The sequence below is a fragment of the Erithacus rubecula genome (genome assembly GCF_903797595.1).
Source record: "Erithacus rubecula genome assembly, chromosome: 10".
NCBI lineage: Eukaryota > Metazoa > Chordata > Aves > Passeriformes > Muscicapidae > Erithacus > Erithacus rubecula.
This window is the reverse complement of record NC_136662.1, coordinates 14,596,307-14,612,652: the sequence shown is the minus strand read 5'-3', so window position 1 is coordinate 14,612,652 and position 16,346 is coordinate 14,596,307. Positions and strand designations below refer to the sequence as shown.

General features: G+C 38.1%; 1 protein-coding gene across 9 annotated transcripts in view; it reads left to right on the top strand.

The window, feature by feature from the left end:
• The window catches only part of ADGRL2 (adhesion G protein-coupled receptor L2), a 158,876-nt gene that overhangs the window by 107,527 nt on the left and 35,003 nt on the right, over positions 1–16,346 (top strand). For all 9 annotated transcript variants that reach the window (XM_079314508.1, XM_079314512.1, XM_079314507.1 and 6 more), the window contains exons 5-8: positions 4,320–5,120; positions 12,976–13,272; positions 13,806–13,909; positions 14,749–14,934. In XM_079314508.1, coding sequence (XP_079170634.1) covers positions 4,320–5,120; positions 12,976–13,272; positions 13,806–13,909; positions 14,749–14,934 — 1,388 coding nt within the window. The remainder of the gene's footprint in view (positions 1–4,319; positions 5,121–12,975; positions 13,273–13,805; positions 13,910–14,748; positions 14,935–16,346) is intronic.

Genomic DNA, 16,346 nt, shown 5'->3' with positions numbered 1-16,346 from the left:
TGAAATGGTTGCTTGCTGATTTTTTTCCCTGTACCATTTGTAGGTTTGGAAGCCTACTGCAAACAGTGATCCCTAGTGCCATTCCTCCTGTGTGTAGTATTGGTGGCTTGTTGTAACTGTTCTTCTTGTGCCACTTTTGAGGAGTGATGTCTTACCCCAATCTAACCAAAGTTTTGTTCCACAAAGACCACTTCTCCTTTAGCACTATTTTCATTCCAAAATTCTCAGAAAGTTGGCAGTGCATCTGATTCCAAAACCTGAGGTCAGTCAAGTGACAAGAAGTTACTTTTCCAGTTCCAGTAGGCTAGCTCATAGAGGAAAAAAAAATGTAATGCAAATAATGTTCAAACATAATTTCTTATGCTGTTTTAGGAAGAGAAGTGTGGATATGTTCTACAGATTGGGTATTGCTATCTCCAGGAATCTTTTCTTTTCCAGTTTCAGAAGTATAGTGACACAGCGCGGCCTACCCTACTCTAACTTGTAGTTACTTTAATTTTAAACTGTTTATTTTTGTTTACTGTCAGTTGCATTGGCCTACCCTTTGAACTCTGTAATTCTGTGTCTGTCATAATTCAGGATTCTGGATACTTTCCTGGTTTTCAAAGTCTATAAGTTTTGGAGTTTGTCAACTGCAGCATGTACAGTGATGACATTACCCAATTCCAGAACTGTAAGAGACATCACCTGTCATTACTAGCAGTCATCAAAAAGATTGCCAGTTCCTAAAATGAGTTTTGAAGGTTTATTTCAAATCACATTGTGCTTCAGTAGCCATTTTGATTGTTAACTCTCTTTTTCCCTGTCCCACAAAGCCTATCCTGTGATTTTTCCAAGTCTCTTTTTTTGATGCCTGGTAAATTCCAGTTATCAAGTCTAAATTTTATTTCCTTACTTGTTCCAGAGCTCCTTTTCTAAATTTACAGAATAGATTTGCAAATAGCAGCTGTCTCAATGTAAGAGACTTCTTAGGAAGGTAGGATAGGCTTTCATGGGCCCAGGAAGGGAGGAGTGATCAGAGTGCTTTTAACCAAGGTTCATTTATTACATGAATTTCATCTTCACGTACTGCAAGACTGCAAAATTTTCAATACTCATTGTGGTTAGTGTTCTGTCCATGAGAGATGACAAACAGCAGTCATAATAGGTTTTGTGGTGAAAGGTGGGAGTCCTTACGCACTGGAGTTGCTGTCACCCTTGTACAAAATGCAGTTTATGAGCTCCTCTGTGTCTTGCTGGCCTCCAGAAATACATAGCTGCTTTGCTTATTTGAAAGTACTTAATTTTGCAAGTTTAATAAGTTTAAAAGTACTTAATAAATGCTTCCTTTTTTACATCTCAAAATGCAAGCAAAAAAAAAAAACCAAAAAAAACAAAACCCAACAAAACAACTTTTCAGATACTCAGATCTCCAACAAAAATTACTGACAAATTTGATAGACATTGCTTTGTCCTGAAATAATAAGAGTGTTATTGATTAAATTACAAAGAGATTGAGAGTAGTGTACTTGACATTTCTCTCACTTATGCTGCACGATGTATGTTGGCACTTTGACTAACAGAAGTCAGCCCTTTTATAAAGAAGAACATCAAAAGTGCCATTTTGTATATCTGTGCGTTTTTATTTCAAGCCTATTTTGGAATGCAATAGAAAACATTTAAAAGTGTTTTATTCTTTCTCTGTGTGTATTGATTGGACTTTGCAGCATTTGTTTATTTCAATAAGCCCATCTGTCCCTGAAAAATGTACAGCTGTACACCAGTGCATGCAGAGCAGACATGCCAGTAATGATTCTAGTTATCCCTATATTTTCCCCCGTCTCCTATTACTAATTCTAAGCAGGTACAGTATCAATATTGCTCTTTGACGAGAACTAAGCACGTGCATAGAAGTTCACAAACAGAATTGTCTGAAAGTCATTAATACTAATGGTGAAACCCAAGAATTCACCTCAGAATACATCTTCTGTTTACTTGGATAAATCCAGAATTACAAATTGCAGAAAAATGAGTATTTTATCTAAAGATGTATAACACTACAAAGGCTAGGAAAACTACTGCTCATTTTGAAAATATTGACCCCCTCCAGTTCCCCTGTAAAGTTATGGAATTGTTTCCTGAAGAAACACAAGATCATATCAGCCAATATCATTCTCAAAATAACCATATGTAATTTTATTAAATGAAAATGAAAATCCAAAACTTTATATGAAACATACAAATGCATTCTTCAAGATAATACCATAATACTGAAAATGTAATAGCTGTGCAAATAGTTTTGATACACTTCCCTGGTATCAGCAGCTACTGTTACACAGATTGGTACATCTGTCATTTTCCAGGTCATTTTATGAAACCAAGGGAGCATATTTCAAAAGCCACAGAGTATATAAAATAGGTTCTATCGCAAATAATTATTGGAAAGCTATTTACTAGCTGGGCTTCAGCTATATATCTTCCTGTAACTTCCTTAAAACTTCCTGGGGGAAAAATTGCTATGGTAGTATAACTTTGTTAATTGGGTTGGGTTTATGTCTTCCATGTATGGTGGCAGGGTGGATGTTTGTTTTAAACATAATGTGGCTGTCCTTGCATACCAGCTTGCTGTTTCGGGCTTAATCGATGATACTGAAGAATATCTGAATGAGCTAATTGTTAATTTTTTCTTCTCTTTTCCTCTTGCTTACTGTGCTTTTGCTTCTTTTTTCCTAGATGTTTTTGCTTATTCCTTTTAGTCTGATTTTGCAGTTATAGACTAAGAAGTGGCAAAAGTTCTCAAGATTAACATTCAGGAAAACAAATAAAATAAGCCTAAGGAGAACCAAAGGGTGCAAGCTGCTTTTTTACAAGAAAGAAAAGCAGGGAAATGTCTGGGGCAAGGATGGGGGAGGTTTAATAATCACATATGCAAACCCATATAATTAATACACTGAATTTTGTATTTCTAATTATCAATTAATATAATGTGTATATGTGCACTTGCACATATATAATAAATTAATATGTCACTTAAAAACCAACTTGATTAGCATTATACTCTTAGAAGAAGAAGAGTGTATATAGCATGTATTAGTAAAGTAATTCATTATTTATTCAGGTTCACTAAGTGAAACTACAAGCCAACATATCTGTATTCCCTCCTTAATCTACTAAAATGATTGATCCATGTTCATTTGTGTAACCGTAGAATCTCTCTCCTGCTAGGTTATCCTGTTGTCTGTTTCTCTTTATCCAATATAGTGCAATTCTTATTCTCCCTATATTTAGCGTCTGTTACTAATTTAATCTTTTAGACTAATAGTCAATTTATGTTAATCTTCTTTCTTTTTTCCTTGCACTTTTTTATTTTTCTTCCGATGCTTAAAATAGAAGTGGAGCAAAAAGGTAAATAACGTATACAGTCCAAACCCCAGCTCCTTGTTATGTGCCTTATGGATGTTAACCTCTTCCCTTCCCCTCCCCACAACACTCTTATATTATGATAATCAGCAGGATCTCATAAGTACACCTCATAAAGAAGTCGACTGTTTGCAATAAAGTGACTTGGCTGCTTAAAGTAGGTGGCGGGGTATAGTGACTGAACTTGGGCTGGAGGGAAGACTCCCTTGCTTTTTTCTCTCCCTTTCTCTTTGTCTTTCTTTCCCTTTCTCTCACCCTTGGGTAAATTCTTGTTAATCAAGTGTCATCTTGCTTGGCTTCCAGAACCCTCTCCATAGCATGCCATGGTTACAGGGTTTCCTGGTCTGTTTCATTCATTGCTTTGGTTGTGTTTTGTTTTCTCTGCTCCTAATTGCTTTCTCTATATACCTGATGATTTGTTTTGTTCCTTTATTTTTAATCGAGGCACCTCCTTTTTCAGCCTCACCACTTCTTAAAGTTCTAAACAAGTCGATGTGATTTTTTTTGGACTGAAATGACCTAGCACACTGCTGCACACCAGTTAAAAGCTCTGGAGCGTTAATGTGTACTCACTAAAAGTCTGAAATGAAAATGCAAGAGTAGCTCTACATTTTCAGCTGTCTGTGTATGCCATTGAGCCTTGGTCTGTACTAGTGAAAACAGTTCCCGTCCACTTTCCATACTGGTACAGCAAGAACATGGTAACTTTAAGAAAAGTGGATGATAAAGGGTGATAATTGCATTAATTATAACATAAGGTATAATCTAGTGCCAATTAAATTGATTTTTTTTTCTTCCTGACACAGTCATTATGATTTACCTACCTTTTTGGTTTTTTTACTTTTTTTTTTTAATTTTTTGATTATGAGATGGTCTCAATTTGACGTAATTCTTGTCTTACTTCTCTCTGTGACTGTTAGTTTTTGTTTGCCCGGGGACGTTGAAAGCAATTGTGGACTCACCGTATTTATATGAAGCTGAACAAAAAGCAGGTGCTTGGTGCAAAGACCCTCTCCAGGCTGCAGATAAAATCTACTTCATGCCATGGACTCCGTACCGCACGGACACTTTGATAGAATATGCTTCTCTGGAGGACTTCCAGAACGGACGCCAGCAGACGACGTACAAGCTCCCAAACCGAGTGGATGGTACTGGGTTTGTAGTGTATGACGGCGCTGTCTTTTTCAACAAGGAAAGAACTCGCAACATCGTGAAATTCGACTTGAGGACTAGAATTAAGAGTGGAGAGGCCATAATCAATTATGCTAATTACCATGACACCTCTCCATACCGATGGGGAGGAAAGACTGATATTGACTTGGCAGTTGATGAAAATGGCTTGTGGGTAATTTATGCTACGGAACAAAACAACGGGATGATAGTAATTAGCCAGCTGAACCCCTACACTCTACGCTTCGAGGCCACCTGGGAAACGACCTACGACAAGCGGGCAGCATCCAACGCTTTCATGATATGTGGTGTCCTGTACGTGGTGAGGTCGGTGTATCAGGACAACGAGAGCGAGACGGGCAGGAACGCCATCGATTACATCTACAACACCAGGCTGAGCAGAGGCGAGCACGTGGACATTCCTTTTCCCAACCAGTACCAGTACATCGCCGCAGTGGATTACAACCCCAGAGACAACCAGCTGTATGTGTGGAATAACAACTTCATTCTGCGATACTCCTTGGAGTTTGGCCCACCTGATCCTGCCCAAGGTAAGAATTTATTTTCTTTCTCATTTGTCATATCTTTGTGTTTCTATTCAGGGAAATAAGTTGCAATATTTTTGGTCTTAGATTTATCTTGTGGCAGAAAGGCGAGGAAGGGTGTTTTGTCTGCACCGTGCTGATCTGAGCAGCTTTACAGTGGTGCAAGACAAATTTGTAGAACCTGTGAAGAGAAATAGAATTTATTTGGTCTACAGGCTCATGTTTTTCTTTCTTTCTTTCTTTCTTTCTTTCTTTCTTTCTTTCTTTCTTTCTTTCTTTCTTTCTTTCTTTCTTTCTTTCTTTCTTTCTTTCTTCTTTCTTTCTTTCTTTCTTTCTTTCTTTCTTTCTTTCTTTCTTTCTTTCTTTCTTTCTTTCTTTCTTTCTTTCTTTCTTTCTTTCTTTCTTTCTTTCTTTCATACAAGTGTGTAGCTTTTCAGTGTGTGAGGAATTATTTACTTTATACCATCAGTCAATTTGACTCTGATAGCTCAACTGAGTTGGCGTTCTTCATGCTGGGCCAGAAGCCTGTTCCCATCCACTGGATGTTACCTGCCTTCTGCATTGATTACAGCATACATGCAGACCTTTTAACTTCTTGGCGCCAGCAGTGTGTGCTGGGAGGTCCCAGAGGAGAGCTATGGGGTTAATGTGCAATACAAAGCATAAGTATTTTTCCACAGCCTTATTTTCACAGTTTCTAATGTCAGGTTAGACACGATTGTCTGACATCTTTTTAGTGGATTTCTCAGTAAGCTCCTTACAATTGCATTCCAGCTCGCTAGAAGTTAGTACTACTTCCTAAACGAAAAGATACTGTCAAAATGGAGAAGAAAAACTGAGGTCTTTAGGTTTCAGAAATCTCTAAAAATGACATGAACAGGCACAACCCCATATTAACATTTATAGATGAGAGTAAATACCAGGAGAAATGCTCTGTGGCAGAAGATGTATGCAGCAAAAGCTGCTTTAGCAATGAAGGTAATACTTCACTTCTCTCATCTAGCTGCTATGCATGTTTAGCAGCCATTTTTTCTACTTCAAGAAAGAAGTAATAATGGCTTCTCTACATGAAAAGTAGCTGTCCTGCTTCAGCAAAGCTGATTCATGCACAGCAGTGCAAACTGTAATATGCACACAATTACAGTAACACACTTATAGCTTTTGCAGGTACAGAACTGCATATGAGGCAGCAGTACAGGGTGGTTTAGAGCCAATAGTGATCTCCAATGCCATGGGTGACCTGGCCAGTCTCCTGCAGACCTCCCTGGCAATACCTGGCCAGGCTCAGGCAGGTTCCAGGTGTTTGGGGAACTGGCCAGCTTTGCTGTCTGTACATCGGGCTAGTCCATTCCTCAGGGAGGCTTTGGAGGTGCTCTTAGCAGAGAGATAAACAATCTATGTAATTAAAAAATAAATTAAAGCTTTTGTTTTCATACATTCTCATGCATGTCACTTTTCATTCAGTTCAACTTGGACAAAGATGCATTTTAAATTCTCCAAAGCTTTAAGAGTAAGAGGAGAAAATGGACGTGCAGGCTCTAAGTAGCTTTTGCAGTTCAGGCAGCTGCTGTGAATGTGAAAAAGGCTAATCTTTAAGTCATTGCATGGAGAGAAAAGTGCAAAGGAAAAGCAGGGGCAGAAAAGGCTTTGTGGAATCTTTCCTTCATTTTAGTAAACCTCCAAAGTTCTCGAGTAAAACATTTCATAATGTTTTTATTATGAGAGAGTCATCAAGATCTTAAGTTATAGTGTATGTGCTGGCCACATCCCATCTGCTATCAAAACCAGATCTGGCCATCCACCAGCACCCTTTTCTCTTCCTGGGCTCCTTGCTGGCATACAAGGCAGGAGCAGAAATAGTTTATTCCAACTAGACATAGGGAAAAATGGATCCAGGGCACACTGCAGGGTGCCTGCCTCTCCTCAGCTATTTGCCCATTCAACCATGAAGACAGAAAAGGAGTATTTAAGTTATGAGTTTGGGTTTTAAATGCATTAAGACATCAGTAAATATATTTTGATTCTGGTCCTTTTAAAATACAGAAGCCAAATCAAGACACTCAGCTTATTTGAGCAGGTGATACATATATTCAGACACAGTATTTTTAATTAGATAAAGCCAATACTCAGTATTTTAGTTTTCTATGGGTATATACATTGCAGATCTAAGAATATGTTTCAGGTCATTTCCTCTTTTGCCTAAGCCAATTGCCTCTAGTTAGAAACTACTAAATGAAAGGAAAAATTATCAAACATAATTGTCCTTGAGATGTACTGCTAAAAAAGCAAGGAGAAACTCTTTACAATATCTACTTCTATAGTTATTTCTACTGTATTTCCAGTTTGTCTTTGTTTCAGTATAAATTCTGCATAAATTGTAGCTCAGTCTTTCGCCTATACGTAAAGGATCTGTATGTGTAATACACATTTGAATTTTTTATCTCATATGGAATTTGATAAACTTTTAAGCATGCTTGATGAAAGGCATTTCTGTGCCTCTTTTATTCTAATTTGGTTTGGTTTTTTTGTGGTCAACTCCAATTTCCTAATCATCTACTCAACAACAAGGGAGTTACGATAACATTCTGTAAGTCACCTAACACAAGAACTTTCTTTTAGTGTCCTTGGCAACAGTACTTTAATATCAAGTATTTAATGGTGTCACAAGGTCAGTGTCTCAAAATTGGAAGTCATGGCCCTTTCTTTTCAAATGGTTACCTTGAGACCATTGTGGAAAACTCAGTAACCTGTGTTCCCTCTGTTGCCAAGTGAGAGATAATGATAGATAAGACACATACTGATTTTTAGTTTTTTTCCTATATATCTGTCTTGGCTATTAGTTTTTGTCTACACTACATGTCCAGCTAAAAGTGCTTCTAGAACACCCATCTTTCTTCCTACATGAAAGATGAATTTGTCATACTTGAGTTGTACTTTCCCTTCAAATTTGCTCCCAGGACCAAAACTTGGGCTCATCCACGTCCTGAAACTCCTGACTTTGTTTTCTCTGTTATCTCATTCATTTTTACATCTCCCTGTTGAAAGCTCTGAAATACCACTGTAATTAGCCAAATGTTAACCTTACTCTTGCTGCAAGTCTATACCATTTTCTCTCCTTGCAACTTTCCCTGTATCCTTATTCAGGAGAAACTCTTCACATTTCTAAAACTACTTCTAAGACTACTCCTTTAGTTCTCAGACATTGGGGTCTGCTGCTCTAAAAACTCCTCTCTTTTCTCTCAGAAAAGTGTTATTTTTCTTTCTCCTCTCAGAAATTATAGTACACAGATGTATCATAGAATGATGGAAAGATCATTAAGTCCAACCATAAAGTTCACCCTGCTGTTCCACCACTGAACCATGTCCCTGAGCTGCGTGTCTGCACATCTGATGCTGGGCAAATGCCCCAAGTGTATTTGCAAGGGGTCCTCCTGTTCCTGCAGTGCTTGTGTCTGCCAAGACAGTGCATTTGCAAGGTGTCTGCCAAGACAGTGCTAGGTGTAAAAGATTCAGCCTGCAGCTGGTGCATCTCTGGTAGAGATGTAGAAATGGTTTTCAGAGCTACAGCTGTCAAGTACTGCTCAGATGTTGCAGAAGAACGTGTTTTCTAAGATTAAGTGTAAAAAGCATTTGAAAATCAAGACCCCAATTTAAAAATGAAATAAAATGTATCAGGCCTTGCAAAAAGCCACTGAAAAATTTGAGACAAACCAGAGTTTTTACAACCTTGATAAATTTAGTGGATATATCCAGTTACATTCCTTCTACAGTAGGTACCAAGGGTCCAAATGAACCCTTGCTGAAACAGGAATTTTTAAAGGAATTTTAAGTTAAAAGATCAGGAAGAATAAGGGAATTTTCCATCTAAAAAGTGAATATGAGCATAACATTGTAAGGTTTCCTTGGTAACAAAAGGAAGATAAATCCTTTTGTTCTGTGTTAGTGCATTAGGGAGAGATTTCATCTACATTCATCCCAATTTGTGCTAACTGTTCAAACTGAAGTTGTCTCCCCTTTTGTGCCTTGATACCCATCATTAAGTATTATTGGATCACTGCAGGAAGAGATGGATGTTGTGAGTGTGGACAGAACAGAAACTCGTAGAGTAGCATCACCAAGGGCTTGAAGTGATAGGAGCAACACCAAGAATCTACAGGAAAGCCAAGCAGCAAATTAAGTAAATTTGGTCTGTGCTAGTATATTAAATCTGGCAGACTGCAGATGAATGAAAGAATGTACAAGTAAAGACACTATAATGGGGACCAGATAGCATATTTCTTTACTACAGATATTTTGCTAATGTTTTTGTCACGTGTGTCATCATTTTCAAGGTATACATTTATAAATGACTGTGTAAACATTTCACTTTCAATTGAATGAGATTTGGCAGGGTCAATAGAGTACTGGCTAACATAATAGCTGGAGTCACCTATAGGTAATTAAGTGACTCTTATCACCTTCCCTGCTATTCACTGAAGCACAAAAACAGGTACAGAGCAGTAATAAGGAGAAGGCAGGAAAACTGTGATTTTCACAGGTTTCTGATCTCTGTTGCTTTACGTGGCAGCTCCATATATGACACCTTTTGAGAATAAAGATGGGTCCATAGATTTTCATGTGCCTGAATAAATTGAAATACCTGACCTATAAGAATACACATGTAACTGAAAAATCCATGCAGCCGATTTCTCAAATGACCTGGATGCCAGAGGGGAGAATAAAACCATTTTCAGAAGTGGTACATAATTTGGGCATTAATATTAACACAATTGTAAATCTAAGGTTAGAGTTGTATTTTAGGTGGGGATATTTTTGATTTGGCTTGGTTTAGATTTTTTTTTCCAAACTTATTTTATGCCTGCCTAGAATAGAAACCTGTTGGCAAGGAATACTAGATAGATTGTGTGCCTTCTCTAAATCTGCTCTTTGCTGCTAGTTGGGAAAAGAAAGTGACTATTCCCCTGCTGTCCTACAGCAATCGTGTTAAGTTTTTTGTAGACATCAAACTGCTAAACAGGTGTTAAGTTTTACTCCAGTGGTGTCTTCATTTTTAGTAACAGATAGGATACATAAGTGTTTAAATCAGCTGTTAATAACTGCATGAAACAAATGTAAATTAATTACACCTCAATTTGAGTATTTGGATTTACTTCTCATTGCTCTTTTCTCCTATTTTGTTAATTTTAATGACTGTCTTCAGCTGATAATAAGAATCTATTCTTAATAAAAAAAAAAAAATAGAAGAGATTTCAGTTTTCTTCTCAGCATATCAAGCCTAGCCAAAAAATCAGAATGGAATCTCACATTGTAAAAGTGATTTTTTTGAGTCGGACAAAAACTACATATCTTCACCCCTGCTGCTTAGAACAATAGGTTAATAACCTTGACATGGGGTTTGTTCTTCTTCTCAGTTGCAGTCTATTAATCATCACTGCCATTATCTTGTATTGGCAAAGTGCTGTGCGAGGCAGAGCCCGCAGATGCCACTGCCCTCAGCTCTGAGAGCAAGACACATCCTGTGGTGGCAGCTGTCTTGTGTCTTCTTGCAGCTCAGGAGAGTGGCCCAGCAAATTAAATTCCCACAGGTCACTAAAGACAAAGTGTCTTCTAAAAGCTAGATATATTCCTTGATGTGTTTGGCTGTTTCTTATTTTTCAATCACCTTCTTTCCCAGATTTCCACCATTGTCTGAAGTTTCCTGTTCAGCATTCTTAAATATGCTTCTTTTCAAAAATTTCATTAAAGAGAAAAGCTCTGAGAAGTTATCTGCAATTTTTTTCAGTTTTTTTGAGAGAGGTGGTTTAAAGTATTTCTCTTACAATGTGAGATTACTAATATATTTCTAAGTAGGTAGCACTACCATGCTATGCAGGTCATTTGTACTAACTAAAATTGTGTAATAACAGCAGAATTATTCTAGCTCAGGGTGCAACACCAAATATCTTCTTAAAATTGGCACCTTACTGCTGAACTTCCAAGTGTTTTATGAATTCTAACTGATACTTTGCTCCTGAGACAAAACTGTCCTGAACATTACAGGGTTTGAGTAGTAATTGCACTAATGCTAATACACATTTTGATGTTTAAATATGTATTAATTAGCAGAGTGTATTAGGGGATGGATCATAATAATTGGCTGTCCCCTGCATCATCCTCCATCCCCATGAGCTCCCTGTTCCCAAGGACCTGATCCAGCAGGCCCTGCCTGACACTTGTGCAAGTGATTGCAAATGCTCTTGACAAATGTTAATTGGGGAAGCACTGGAAGGCTGGATGCATTGTAATCAAAAGCAAATTAGAGCAGTTTCACAAGATGTCAGGCAAGCACTTGCAGAACAGATCTGAGGGTTTCAATAGTAGCTGGCTACACCACCAGCTCAGCACAATTACACAGGCTGTGTTCAAGCAGCTGATGATGGGCTGAAGACAGGCTCTGTGGAAGATTGTGAGCAGGAGAGGGATGAAAGGAGCATCTTTGCCTTTAGTCTTGAAAAACAGATCCTGATGCTCAAAACTTCAACCTAAATTCATGTGGAAATAAAACAATTAATATTCTAAACCTCTAATATAGATGAAACACAATTGTAAAAATGGGTTTTGAGAAAATAGTTATTTGCCAAGCTGCTGAAATTTAATATTATGCAAAACACTAACTTATAAAACAACTGCTGAAAAAAAGTGAGACTGCTCTTCTTTTTTGTTTTATTTGATTTATAATTTAGTTTAGAAAATCTGCATTGTCCAGAAAGTCAGAGTTCAAAAGCCCAGCAGAAAAAGACAAAAAAGAGAAATAAAAAAACCAAAACAATTTTTCATAAGTTTATTTGTTCTCAGCACAATCATCTGTATTTTTCTGTGCCTGTAAAGCATTTTGAACACTAATGAATATTTGGAAATAATGATAACTGTGGCAATTGCTTTACTCACTTGCACTGTTTCTCCATACACATGTGAAGGTGTTGCACAGCCATTCCAGACCCCACTAGCATTAACTTATATTTTCTCTCCAAAGTCTGAGAGCCCCAGCATGGCTTGGGCTGTACCCAGCAGCTCCAGCTGTGAGTTCCAACCATGGGTCGGTGGCAGGAGCAGCTGCACATCCTGAGCAGGAGGAATTTGGCCTAAGCCTGTCCTGGTGTTTCATAAAAGATGAAAACTCGCTGTTTGCCACTGGCTTGTAGGAATTGTGTCTTCATACCTGCTTTATCAAAAAAGGATATCAAGGCCCCAAATGTTCAAAGAGGAGAGTGCCATGTACCTGCTGGGTGCTGCCTCTGCTTGGAGCTAATGGGGCTTGCAGCTCTCTCAAGCAGAATGACTGCTGGCAGCAAGATGTTATCAAAATTATTGCTCTGGAAGGTGTGTCCTGGGTGACTTGAAGTTTTGGGGTCTGTTTTTCAAAAACGTTCTCGTTAGTTACAGCCTGCTGCCTTTGTTGTTAAAGCTGGACTACATTGTTCACGGCACACTGATTCAAATGATTCTATCTATTGAGTTGTTCCTGCTGCAAATGTGATTAAGTAATCTTTAATTGCTTTGAGCGTGTTTGTTGTGTACTGATAACTCACTAGTATGCCTTTCAGCTTTTAGAAATGCAGCTATCAATTTTTATTACAGAAGAGATTATTTGGAGAATGTGCTGAGACGTCATACCAGTATGAGCTTTGAGTAAAAAAAAAAAAAAAAAGTGTCAAAGTTATATCTTAGGCACCCAGAATAGCAGTAAGAGTTATATTAAGATAAAGGAAAGGAGACACCAGAGAATCCTTGAAAGCTATATAAATAACTTTTAAATAACTTTTTTTAATATATAATTCTGAAGTAATTTACTTTATTATTACTGTGATTTTTCCCTGTGCAGTGCCTACCACAGCAGTGACAATAACTTCTTCAGCAGAGCTTTACAAAACCACAGTGTCAACCACTAGCACTACATCACAGAGAGGTCCTGTAAGCACAACGTCAGCTGGAGGAACAAAGGAAGGAAGCAGAGGACCCAAACCACCACCACCCATTTCCACAACCAGAATTCCTCCTGTGACAAGTTTCTTCCCTTTGCCAGAGAGATTCTGTGAACCGACTGAGGCCAGGGGGATTAGCTGGCCTCAAACACAGAGAGGAATGATGGTCGAGCGCCCTTGCCCCAAAGGAACACGAGGTATTGCCTTTAAAAGTATGTCTTGATTTCAAGCAGACATTTCAAAAGCAATGTACAGCTCTCTCATGATGAATATTTTTTAATCTCAGGCTGTCTGTCATATGAGTTTTTGTCACCCAGAGAGTGCAGTATCTACAGGCAATGTTCAGGTTATAACCTGCAAACGTCATTTGAGTGTAGCCACAGAATTACCTTGCACTTGCACTTTTGTGAATCCAGGTCAAATTTTAGGGCATTGCTTGAGGACTGTTGTGAAATATGCTTACAGCTGCCTTTCTCATTATGAACTCCCCTCTGGACATGCTCCAGGAAAAATCAAGGGCTTTTTGTTTGTTTGCAGAAAACGTCTGGTACTTTTCACTGACTTTTTAAATTGCTCTTTGTAATCTACATTATTTCCTTACGTTTTCGTCAATTATTGTCAAGCACTGCCATTAGCAGCATTCAGAATTGAATGCTTTAGGAGCACAGTGTAGCCAATTTCCTGAATGCATGCAGAAAAATTTCACTGTAGTTTTCTACATCTGTTGTAGGAACTGCCTCGTATCTCTGCGTGGTCTTAACGGGAATGTGGAACCCCAAAGGCCCTGATCTTAGCAACTGTACCTCACACTGGGTAAATCAGCTGGCTCAGAAGGTTGGTTGAAACCTTTTAATCTGGCTTACACTGGTGATTAAAGATTTTAACTCTGAGCATTAATATTTCAGTTTGTTGAAGTTGTCTTTATTACTCTGTTCATTAAAAGTAGAAGGAGTTATGTGTACTCCATGTGCAAAGCATTGGCCAACAGGTTCTTATGTGTATTTTAGTATGCCCTCTCTAAATTCTTATGTTGAATTTTTGATTATATGCTCTCATCACTATTTAAAACAAAGTCGTTTTGCTTGTTTTCAAAAACCAAAAGCTATATTTGCTTAAAAAAAAATAAAATACTGTACAACACACAGCAAAATTTGTGGTATACAGCAAGGGTTTTTTTTGTTCAGTAAAACTTACCCTGTAATAAATAGATTTTTGTCTGAGTGCATTGATAACAGTATGATTAGACCACAGAACCATTTTCTGTATTTTCCTTTCCCTACTGAGATTTACAAAGTTTATGAAAACTGGATAATTTGTTGTCAGTACAAGGCTACTTGACTTTCAAATGCCTCAAGCACTGGTATGAACAAACAGATATTTTACTGTCTGATAATGGCAGTAAAATAAAAGTGAGGATGAATAGAAGATCGAGCCCAAAAGTCCCACTCAGATTTCTGGTTTTGATGGCTGTGAAGAACTGCTTTTGTGTGTCACGGATCTAAGAACCTTTAATCTTCTGAGATAAAGAGAATGTTATTGGTCTCAATTAGTTACAGATTTCAATGTATGTGCAAATGGTTATTTCACCACAACAAAGGTACACGGGGAATTGGAATTAGGAGCCCCAAGCAGAACAAGGGACCCTGCTGAGATAATATAAACTGTCATTTCAGATCAGAAGTGGAGAAAATGCTGCTAGTCTGGCCAATGAACTGGCTAAACACACCAAAGGACCAGTCTTTGCTGGCGATGTTAGTTCATCAGTGAGGCTGATGGAGCAGCTCGTGGACATTTTGGATGCTCAGCTTCAGGAGCTGCGGCCCAGTGAAAAAGACTCTGCTGGAAGGAGTTATAACAAGGTACACACCTCCCATCACCACCTCCTGCTGGATAACAATTGCTCTTGGGTTTGGTATTTTTTTCCCTTTCAGAAATATTAATCTATACTTTGTTCCTGCATGTGTATAGTTCTGGAATAAGCATATGTGAGAAAACAGCAGTAAATACACAGCAGAAAGTTGTAATTACCTTCTTTAGGGAGTAAGATATAATTCAATAGCTGACTGGTCCTAAAATAATGGCTGTGTCCCATATTAAAATCTGGAAAGCATTATAACTAGTGTGAGGGAAATGAGTATTAGCTCTCAGAAATTCTGTAACAAATCAGCATGTTTATCCAGTGATTCTTTTAACCCTGAACATGTAATAAAATCAGTGGAGTTCTGCATAGGTGCTGGGTTTTATTTTAATCCAACTTCCTGCAGAATAATAGCACATTCTTAGACTTCTAAAGACACCAACATGACTTATAATTGATCTTTATAAAAATGCCTTACTACACATATCTGAAATGTGAATTAATGTTTTCTCTGGAAACATGTTCCAAGAAACATTTCAGAGAAAATGTGTCTTTGTGGTTTAAATACAAATTACAGTGTTATTACCTTTCCTCTTTTTCTCAGAGGAAATGCTGTATTTCTCAGCCTCTTCCTTGCATGTGCCTAGTCAGCAAGCCACAAATGAAATATTTTTTCATCCTCCTTTGGAGAGAGATCCGTGCACTTCTCTGTTTTTTTTGGCAATAGTTTATTTGCAGTCCCTAGATGCCCTTAAAATAATTTTCCCAGAGACAGATCAAGTGCCCACACACAGATTTTTTCCTTTGACCTTTTCATATAAATCCCACCATTTGGGCAAAAGATATCTGGACACCTGAGTAAAGGTTGCTGTGCTGCTTTTGGCTGGGGTAGAGTTAATTTTCTTCACAGTGGCTATTAGGGGGCCATATTTTGGATTTGTGCTGAAATATATCTTCCATATCTTTGATAACATAAAGATGTTTTTCTAATGCTGAGCAGCACTTTCACAGCGTTTTCTTCTTTTCGTGCTGCCGCACTGACAAGGAATTTAGGGGTGCATGGGAATTTGAGAGGGGACACAGCTCTGAGCCCAGCTGACCAAAGGGCTATTCCAAACCATGTGACATCATATTCAGCATATAAAGCTGATGGGAATTAGGAAGAAGTGGGGGACTTCAAAGTTATGGTGTTTGTCTTCCCAAGTAACCCTTACATGTTACTTGGCTTGGCTTTGCTGGGAGTGGCTGAACATCTGCCTACCCGTGGGAAGCACTGAATTAATCCCCTGGTTCATTTTATTTTCATGCATGGCTTTTGTTTTACCTATTGAACTGTGTTTATCTCAACTCATGGATTTTCTCAGTTTTGCCCTTGTGATTCTTTCCCCAGTCCTGCTGGTGAGCAAATGAGCA